Source organism: Theobroma cacao, chromosome 1 (genome assembly GCF_053813885.1).
Source record: "Theobroma cacao isolate CCN51 chromosome 1, ASM5381388v1, whole genome shotgun sequence".
In the NCBI taxonomy this organism is placed as follows: domain Eukaryota; kingdom Viridiplantae; phylum Streptophyta; class Magnoliopsida; order Malvales; family Malvaceae; genus Theobroma; species Theobroma cacao.
The window spans coordinates 7955544-7966331 of record NC_142639.1 but is presented as its reverse complement, the minus strand read 5'-3'; the positions used below and the strand labels follow the sequence as shown (position 1 = coordinate 7966331).

The 10788-nt window shown below is 37.1% G+C and overlaps 2 protein-coding genes across 2 annotated transcripts; one reads left to right on the top strand and one right to left on the bottom strand.

The window, feature by feature from the left end:
• The first annotated feature begins 822 nt into the window (after positions 1-822).
• On the top strand, positions 823-4591 carry LOC18611930 (lipase-like PAD4). Its single transcript, XM_007048434.3, has 4 exons — positions 823-962; positions 1074-1410; positions 2747-3469; positions 3596-4591. Exons 2-4 carry the CDS (start codon positions 1099-1101, stop codon positions 4382-4384), a joined length of 1824 nt encoding a protein of 607 aa, XP_007048496.3. The 5' UTR covers positions 823-962; positions 1074-1098; the 3' UTR covers positions 4385-4591.
• A 72-nt stretch (positions 4592-4663) lies between these two features.
• On the bottom strand, positions 4664-9320 carry LOC18611929 (amino-acid permease BAT1 homolog). Its single transcript, XM_018114195.2, has 7 exons — positions 9020-9320; positions 8678-8860; positions 7791-7910; positions 7500-7691; positions 6185-6490; positions 5751-5933; positions 4664-5204 (listed from the first exon to the last, which is right to left on the bottom strand). Exons 1-7 carry the CDS (start codon positions 9119-9121, stop codon positions 4713-4715), a joined length of 1578 nt encoding a protein of 525 aa, XP_017969684.2. The 5' UTR covers positions 9122-9320; the 3' UTR covers positions 4664-4712.
• Positions 9321-10788: the final 1468 nt, after the last annotated feature.

Sequence of the window (10788 nt, the reverse complement as noted above, 5' to 3'; positions counted from 1 at the left end):
TATTCTTTCTCTTCAACTTTTCTCATTCGTCGTTATCCGTCACCTCTTCCACTTTTTCTCATCTTTCACCATCTGTCACTCAAAGCACTTACGTTTCAAAGACTGTTCCAGTCTTTCTCTCTGCCGCCTCTAACGCATCTCTATTAACTCATCGCAACACGTTCTCTTTCCCTAAGCAAAAGAAACCTCTACACTAATCATCTGATAATAGAGAAAGCAGGGAAAAGATACGAGAAAAAAAGAAAAAAAAATCAAAGTCAGAATATGAGAGAAAAAAAATAAAATAGGTATTAATTAGTAATTAAAAATAGACCCATGACATTTTGAAAGAGCTGGACACAGAGTGGGACAGGAAATGGAGTGGAAATTATTTTGTTAATCGCAGATGGAAAGTTCTTACCCCATCTGGTGTCTCACTTTCCTGCGCGGTTAATATAAAGTAAGGACGTTTGATGTAGCTTTTTCTTAGGCTTCTCTTTTTATTTTTTCTCTCACCATTTATATAACACAAGCTACCACTTCAATACTTTAAAAAACAGAACTTAGTTTTAATATGTTAAGGTTTTTTTTTGCCTTATTTGGATGTTTAGCTACTGAGTTCCGTGCAGAATCGTTCCTGCATGGATTCATGTTTGACCGGTAATAATGTTATCCCTGCATAATCTTCGCTGCATGGAAAAGATAGGAAAAAACACTGTATTTAAAGAAAAGAAGAAGACAAGCAGCAAAGTGGCGACCGGTAAAAAGAGCAAAGCTAATGCCTTATCCCTTCAAATACTGTCACTTAACACGTTCGGTGCAATTAAATATTACAAAATATGATAAGACATGGCGTGACTATATCAACGGAGCAGGAAAGTGGGGCACGGGATTTGTTAAGTAACTTTTAATCCTGGAAATAAAGAAAAGAAAGAAAGAAAGAGCAACTGCTTTCCTTGCAAACCGAAACTTCATGGTAATTGGTTAGTAACTCAAAGCCGCTCTATTTTTCTTCCATTCCAATTTTCCAAATTTGAACTTGCCTTTAAATTTTCTGTATTCTTACACCTTCACTTGTTCTTTCTGAAATTTAGTAATAAAAGCGAGAACTAATTCGAAATGAGCGAGATGCTGGCAACGTTTCTTGCCTCGACTCCATTGTTGGAAGAGGCATGGAGGCTATGCAGCATCGCAGACACAACCTTTCCAGGGGCTTACCTGGTGCAGCAGATTGGAAGCGTCGCCTACGTTGCTTTTTCTGGCAGACAAGCGGATCCTGGGTCAGACCAGAGCCGCGAAAATCCGGCGCGTTTGGATGCTGAAGACGGTGGCCTTTTCGCTCCCCTTTATCGTGAAGCAGAGAAGCCCATCAGGGTGCATAGTGGAATGTTAAGGCTTTTCCTGTCAATGTATCAAAGTTTGCAAATCCAGGTCAGGTTTTTCTTTTAGACTTTTACCTTGTCCTAGATATAATTTTTCCATTCATCATTTGCCCTTTCATGTTTTCTTTGTTTATTCGAATTTTAAACTTTAACCTTAAATCAAGTCTAGATTTATTTATAATTAAGTATATATACATATTTACAAACAACCGTTCCATATAAGTAGTAGTAATTCTTAGTCATTGAATTATATTGAAATTGCCAAGCTCATGCATAGACTATGTACTCGGGGTTAGCTTGTGTGTTAAAACTTCTAGATCCTCCCTTAGACCTTAGACCATAGTGTAATTAACTAGCCAATTCTTCTGATAGAAACAGAAATTTCATTGAATATCAGATACATCTGGATCCCAAAAAATATACACCCGTTGGATGCCAACCTCACAATCAATTGGTAAGGAACAAAGTCTAAAATATCATAAACCATGCTGCCACCATCCCAAAGATAGAGACTAGGTTTAAATGATGGGGTTCTGGCATTTTGGTAGGAACATCAAAGGTGAAAAGTGAGAATTTTTTGTGGGGTCATCATTAAAACACTCAATCAAACCTTCAAACGATGAATAATTGTTGCATTTTTTCGGAAATGAAGGTAATGGAAACTGAAATGACGGCTGAGATATAACTTTAATCAGTAATGTCCGCACATATCTTGGTACTAAAGACAGCATTCCCGGTGGTAGGTGTGAAAAGGGAAGCATAAAGGATGGAAGTTAGAAAATTACCTCTTGGAGCTCCCCTACTTGTTATCACAAATCCTTTTCTAAAGAGTGAAGTAGGGTCCCAAGCAGAGATGACACATGGTGACAAAAACAGGAACTTCAATCAACCAAAATTTATTCTACATATGTATAACTTTGCTTGAACTTAATATGAAAGCAATTAAGTTATCAATTATGAATATAGTAGTATTAGTAGCAATTATCACAGGTCAATCTTATGGTGATACTTGATAGAATATTGAGTTCACATTCAATGTTCTAGAAGCCAATTCATTTTAGTTGGGTAGTGGTCTTCAAACAAAGCCTCCTCAGTCCTTTCTTCAAATCAAAATAATAACAATAAAAAAATAAAACCACCCTGGACTGACTGACTTACTTGCACTTTCTTTGATCCACTGGTGTCGGCAAAATCTTTTATTGTTGGTTTATCCGACCATTTCCATTTCGGAAGCCTTTTTCTGGTTGGTTGGTTGGTTGGGGTCAACTTTTCTAAGAAGAAACAAGCAAGCTTTGCATTACCCCTACATGTTTTTTTTTTTTCTCACATTGGATTCAATTTGCATGAGAGATATTTTAAGTAACAAAATTTGATGGCTGATGCAGTTTGCGTCGTTAATAGGAAAAGTGAAGTCGGTAGTGATCACAGGCCACTCCATAGGAGGAACAACAGCCTCTCTTTCAGCTCTATGGCTCCTCTGTTATTTGCAGTCCATGTCTTCTCCAATAACGTCGGTGCTATGCATCACATTCGGCTCTCCGTTGCTAGGAAACGAAGCCCTTCATCGATCAATTCTCCGCGAACGATGGGGTGGAAACTTTTGCCATGTCGTTTCAAAGCATGATATCATGCCCAGGCTACTCTTTGCAGATGTAGTACCTAACCACATTTCCAAAATACATGCCCTGATAAGTTTCTCTCACCATTGCATGGCTGCTCCACACCTGGTTGTTGCAAGCCTTTCTTCTCAGCTAGTCGATGATGTAGAAGATATTTTTCACTGTGTTTTAAAGGACTTGGAACTGTTAGCGCAAGCTGAAGAGCCATCAGAGAATGTGTTTTGGCCATTTGGGAGCTATGTTTTCTGCTGCCAAGAAGGTGCCATTTGCCTCGATTATGCGGCATCTGTTATGAAGATGATGTATCTGATGCTGGCAACGGGTTCACCAAGTTGTAGCATTGAGGATCATCTCAAGTATGGAGATTATGTTGGGAAAGTTTCTAAACACTTTTTGAGGGCTAGAAACTTTCATGAAGAGGATCTTCCTGATTCTAGCTATGAAGCTGGAGTGGCATTGGCATTGCAGTCCACAGAACTAGTTATCAAGGTAATCTTTTTTCTCATAAGGAAAACTTAATTAGTTCCCCTGCTTACCATATATAAATGTATAACAAAGTCAGTTTACTTTTTTGTTAAATTTCTTTTTTTTATTTGAATTGAAATAAACTAACAGGAACCAGTTGAAGACCTGTGCCTTTCCGTACAAAACTCAAACCTAACGAAAGAAGTTGCAATTAGGGCCAAGGACTGTCTACAAATGGCTCGTGATGGTAATAAGCCAACCGTGATTGCAGCCAATCTAGCAACAAAATTGTCCAAGATAGTACCTTTCAGAATTGAAATTGAGTGGTACAAATTCTACTGCGATGAGGCTGATGATCAAATGGGTTACTATGATTCCTTCAAGCTTAAGGCGCGCTGGAAAAGAGAGTCCAGAATCAACATGAACCGCTATAGGCTTGCTGTTTTCTGGAATAGTGTAATCGATATGTTGGAAAACAAGAAGCTGCCTCACGATTTTCACAGAAGGGGAAAGTGGGTAAACGCTTCCCAATTCTATAAGCTTCTTGTGGAACCATTGGATATCGCAGACTACTACCGAGCAGGGAAGCATCGCGAACGTGGCCATTACATTACGCATGGGAGGGAAAGGAGGTATGAATTTTTTGATAAGTGGTGGAGGGACAGAGGCATTCCGGAGGAAGAGAACAAAAGGAGCAAATTTGCCAACTTCACCCAAGATTCATGCTTTTGGGCTAAGGTGGAAGAAGCTAGGGAGTGGCTAGATAATGTCAGAAGTGAGAGTGATGTAAAGAAGCGAGATCTGTTGTGGCGCAAGATTGACTTGTTTGAACAATATGCGAGGAAGTTGATTGAGAATAAGGAGATCTCTGAAGATGTATTAGCAAAAAATTCTAGCTTCAGTCGGTGGATGGAAGACTGGAAAGAACTGAAATCATAGGTTCAGCAATTCCCTATCAGGTTTTCAGGTTTTGTGGCTGGGAAGGTAGTTCCTTAGCCTGCTTTATGGCAGATGGATATGCTATTCGGTGGCTTGTAAAATATGTAGAAAATCGTTTCGTGTAGCTTTGGTTCATGAATTCGCGCACTTCTTTTATATGAACCTTCTTATCCTGCATAAATCATTTCAGTCCATTGCAATCTGAAATTTGGTTATCAAGATGACTACTCTAAATTCTGATGGATGAAACTGTAAGGCACATGGCAAATACACGAGGGAGAAACAAGCATTTTGATGTATTCATAAAAATATGAACTTGTGCATGAAGTTAAACCTTTCCATTTTGAATTTCTATGTTCCTAACAGGTCCCTTAAACCATTTCCTTGCATCCACCACCCACCACAGCATTATCAGAGACAAACCCACACCTAAAGCTACAGGTGCATAATTGAAAGTTTCCCAAGTAATTGGGTAGTAAGTTGGTAAAAGAAACACTGAACAAGTGTAACAAATCCACAGAAAGGCAATCAGGCAGACTGGTCTTCTAGCTCTCCCCAAGTAAAATGGCCCGGCTTTAAAGTTCTTCTCTGCCATTACCATTCTTGCAAAGATTGGGACTGCATAGCCCCCAACCCATCCAATCGTACATATGGAAGTTATGGCTGTGAATACTACATTGACTTTTAAGATTGGAAGTCCAAGCAAAATGCATATGGCTGCACAAAGCCATACTGCATTTGAAGGAACTTTGCGCTTTGGGTGCACTTGTCGCCATATGGATGAAAAAGGAATTCCTTTATCTCTTGATAATGCATACACCTGAAGCATACAATGGTTCAAGTCAGTTGTGAATAGTTGTGAAAACTAAGTAATCCAACTAATGATGACTGGCAGAATGTTATAACAAACATTAAATTCTTTCCCTTGGGATTACTAACAATCTGAATTTTGTAAAAACAGAAACTTTATCAAACATATGATCCAAACCAAGGAATTTTTGTGGGTACTTTAGTAATTGAAATTTAAATGATCGAACCATCAAAATGAGAAGGAAAAAAAAAACCATCAAAATGAGAAGTGCTTATTATTCTCTGGTTCATGAATCAGCATGAAGGATCGACAGAACAATTTATGCAACAGCATGCTCCTGTTGTTATCTAACTTCCCATGACATGCTTTCAAGAATTATGTACGCTTTCCATGTGGAATATAAGGGCAAAACCCCAGACCTAAGGACGAGGCAAACATCCTACACAAAAAGTTCTACCCTTTTTGTACGGCTAAAGATGGTTTTTGGTCCTCGAAGGTTGATCTAGTGAGGCTTCAAAAACATTAACCACATAGCTAGGAACATAGATTACTTACTACTCTGGCTGCACTTGTAGTGATTGAGAGCCCGCCAAAGAAGTAAGAGCCCCAGATGACAAATAGTAATACAATTGCTCCAGCAGAATTATGATACCTCCCATGGAATGCATCGTACAGTATTTGTGCTGGCACAAATACTCCTGCCGTCTCATTGCTTGGATCATACAGGTAACTGAAATCCTGAATGAAAGGATAGCAAATACATGCAAGATTCAGTATTTTACTAGCACTTGTACGATGTCTAAACCTAAGAAGAAAATTCTTCCAGCTACCAATAGATGTTACTCTGCTCATAGAAGTAGAACTTTTCTGACAGGATACGATAATTACTTCTAAAGTTTAAAGGATCTACCATCATTAGAGTGTTTAATGTGCATAACAACTCTGAACAATTATCAAACTGCAGAAAATGATAAGCTGTTTAGACATACCTGAATGCTGAAAGTAAGCGCCAAAATGTATGCCCATCCAAATATTGAAATGATCCCAATGCTAGACAGAATAGCAATAGGACCATTCTTATCTGCTCCTTTTGTTTCTTCAGTTAAATGTGCCGCTGCATCGTATCCATAAAGTGAATACTGACTGACCAGAAAAGAGAGGATAACTGCATAAGGTTTGCTTGATACTCCTGTTGCATCTGCCCCCACTTCGAAATTGGTGAATACGTAAGATGCAGATTTTGTAGTCAGTGCAACCAAAGGGAGCATTATAACAATAACTAAGCCACCGACAACCTGACAAAACAGAACTTTCGGTATATGGTTGAAGAAACTATAACTGGCATACTATTTGAGTAAAACAGTCAAAAGAACCGAATAAATTATATGATGTATCATCTCTATGCACCTCTTATCTCAGAAACAGGACAGATTGGTTTTCATTGTTTTGCTCTTTGTTTCAAATTGCAGTATTCCTTTTATATTACTTATTTGTTTATTTGCTTTTCTGATTTGAACAATATAACACTTTAACAGGAGCACCAGATGCAGAAGAGAGGAGATGCCTTAAAATACCGAATAAAAACTAGTTTAACCAGTTAAGTAGAATGGAACTTTCTTATATAACCACACAGAATTACTAATGCTTAATTTGGTATGAAGAAAGGTGGTAAGAGGTTACTCGGTTTAATTGATGCCAACTTTATCCCAGATCACTGGAAAACTTCTCATTCCAACCCTGACTGGCCTAGTTCTCTTTAATATTTTCAATTTATTGTCACCAAAGCCGTATAAATGATCTAGATGAGAGGTTCATATACTGTGGCAACAAGCCCCAGTTACTCAAGTTATGTTTGTTAAATGCTAAATTCTACATTTTCAACAGAGCCCTTATAAATGCTGAATTCACTAAACTTTAGATCAACAGTTATGAATGCTAAATCTAGTAACTTATCCAATTAGGACCCCATTATCTCTGCTGCATTGAAGAATGATGTGCAACTTCAGAGCTTCAGATGGAAATTCGCTGACTTTTACCTCAAGTCAGATTTCTTTTGTAAATTGCAGGGGTTTCCCTGTCTTGATGAATGGAAATTAACTTTTCAAAAAAAAAAAAAAAGAAAAAAGAATTGCTACATTCTGATGCCAAGAGAATGTATGGTTTCTAATCGTGTTTTCTCTATCCCCAACTTTCTTTATTGCACCTCAGGCTATAAATGAACCAAACCTTATGCTATAATCCTACACATACCATTAAAGGCACACACTAAGAAGCCTAAAAGAAAAGCAAATGTAAAAATTTTACCTGCCACCAAATTGAAATTATGTCGATGAAAGCAATCACTTCCAATGCAAACGTGTTCAGCACTGCCCATATTATAGTGAGACTCACATACATGCATAAAAAGAGCCACTTTGGAGCAAAATATCCTCCATCTTTATTAGTTCCTGTGCTTAATAAGATGATGCTCTGCAATGTTTGTGATCCTGCATACGCCTTCCATTCCAAACACAAATAGTTAATTTTGATCCTTCCAATTCAAACAAAATAGTAGTTTGATGGAACACTGTTTTTTTTTTCATTCTTTGCAAGTACCTGGGTACCTATGCCAGCAATAAGCCCTATGGTCTCAAGCCAAGCACAGCACCACGATGAGAGTGGACCCCATTTTGGACCAGCTAAATGGGCAGCCCAGAAGTAAAGAGAACCTGTTGTCTGTTCAATGTACAAGCAAGAGGAAGTCATTATCCTCAAAATTCAGAGGCTCTATGAGAATTAGATGCAGTAAGCTTCAGAATAACTGGTTACACATAAAATACTGTTACAAAAACAGCGGCTGCACTAGGCTATGACAATTATTATGGAACTCTTTCTTGTTCCATCTTTCTCTGCAGCTTTTTTCACTTGAATCTTAAAATTGCTCTAGTTAAGGAAACAACCAAGATAAATCTGTTTACTTTTAAGGATCCCCAACAAAAATGTTTTACAAAATATTGCAGTTCACTAAAGTTCATCAGGTTAAAGATTAGATAGTTTGCATAATTTCAACCCTATTCTTCTCTCTTTAAGTACTGCAACCCCTTGTTCATGTCACAATTCACTTTTTATTTTGGCTACAGTGTCACGTTTAGAATAGTTATTCTTTGATTACAAGCTGGGAAGGCTACATGATATTCATGGTTTGATTACAGGACATGGATTCAGTCACGTGTATACGGCATATTCTTGCTCTCTGACCTCATGTTAGAATCTTTTGGCATCAGTTCTAGTTCAAGGCTTCAAGCCATCATATAACTTAGATATAAGTTTTTGGTCCCCTTTTTTGTGCTTTTAAGTATGTTTATGCGCAAGAACATGAAAGAACAGACAAGCAGGTAATTATTAGCAGGGAAAAAAGCTTCATGGGTGGAGGCAGAAAATCCAATTGAACATGAAAAGAGAATCGGATCAAAAGAATCGCAACAAGATGGAAAGGGACAAACTGGAAAAGAGGAACAGATCTCAGCCATCGCGATTCCAACAAACCAGGTGAAGAAAGATACAACCACCCATCCCCAAACAAGACTAGCAGGACCTGCATATTGAAGGCTTGAACCATACAGGGGAGTTATCCCAGTGAATAGTGTCATTGTTGAAAACGATATTGCTAGAGTCTTGAACAGAGTCTGCAAGAAGATAAAAGAACATCAACTTATCTCTAAAAGATTACAAATAAATAGTTTATGATGAAATCAAACTGAAAAGATTACAATCAGTTGCATCAGGTATGGAATAATCGAGAACACAAGCAAACAAGAAAGAAGAAAAGAAGAAGAAAGCCAAACCATTTCTCTTCTTAGCTCTTGCTTGTATCCAAGCTCATTAAGGCGCTTCTCACCAGAATCCATGTCTTGGAATAGTGTTGGCTCTTGCTGGTTGCGCTCCATGAACTCTAGATATCTGTTGGTAGTTTAGGTCTAAATGGGAATTAAAGCAGTCATATGGAATTGAGATAACAAAGGAAGATTCAAAAAGGAATTGGGAGAGAGAAAGAAGGGTTGACTAATGCATATGCTTTCCATCTTTGTTTACACAAGAATCAAAGGTCAATGTTTGAATTTTCGTTACTTGTTCCCTCCAAGCAACTATTATAACGGCTATTGTTTATTTTCAGTTTCACATTTCCTCTTTGTATATATGTGTGTGTGTGTCAATATCATGTTGGAAAATTGTAACCTCAAGCATCAATTTTTTTTCTTGCATTAACTTCCCATCCCACAACCCCAGGCTTGACTTTTCATTTTTGGCCAAAACAACAAAAGACTCATCTTCATTGCTTGAATATATAAGCAGACAAATATTGATTTTTCTGATTCTTTCCTTGGGAAAGATCCTGCTTAAAAGTCCACATGAACTAGTGCTAGCTGTTCAATGAGGGCTCACAGGGAAGTTGACTTTTAGTTTTTTAGCCACGTCGGTAAAACATGATTGGACGCAATCTGTTGAAACTTTGAAACACAGCAGGCAGGAGTGCCCTTTTGCCGGGATTAAGTAGTGTTTTGAGATCCTAAGTAATAGTTAATTTTGTCATACCATATCATGCATTATTATAGTGATCAATATAGGCTTATTTTTAAGATTATAATTAATTAATTATGGTAGCCTTGTTTACCATTTAGCTTACATCTGGCAAACTAATAATTGTGCGAAGCCTAGGGTGGAGGTGTTTCCAGATCCATTGCCTAATTATACCACTGGAATGGGTTGAGTATCAGTTTAACATAATGTCTTCTATTTTTTTATTGAGTGCAATGGTCGCAACTGAATAATTGGATATTAAGGTGCGACACTCCTTTGTAGTGAGTACAATTAAGAGTATAGTACAGTACCTTAGGATGTAATATATACGTGGTGTGAGAATTACAAGAGCTTAAGGCGTGTGACATTTTCATTTCATAATGAATTTTATTACTAACTTAGGGTGAGTGTGAATTGGCCATTCCTATTAGGAATGATTATGGGTCAATATATATAAATTCAACACCTTGGTACACTGCATTTCCTGTTGTACAATGAAATGGATGATGGTGAAAACACAAATTATATCCAAATGTTTGACGAGGTATTCAATTGTGTAGAGATATAATGACATTTCACGTCATGTTTATTACGAGATTATGTCCAAAATTAATACGAAATCTTTCTATTCATCATTCATCTAAAAAATTTTTTTAGTAAAGCAATATTGATAATTATCTTTTTGCATATTCACAAATAAAAACTCATAACCACATTGACATTGTCAATGAAATTGTTATTTATTAAAATTTAAGGTTAGTAATGATTATGAAAATGAAATTGTCAATGTGATCTTACATTACATAATAATCATTCCAATTCTATTATTACACATAGATATTAATGATTTGGTGCTCTCTTGGGAGTCTCAATCAGGCTCCAGAGGAGAGTTCAGTGCTCCCCATCTGGGGAGGTTTTTTTTTTTAATTAATAAAAAATAAATAAAATTATATAATAATAATTTTAAAAATTAATAAAAGATAAAATTATTTTTTTTACTTTTGTCACGTCATCAAATTAATTAAAACACTAACAC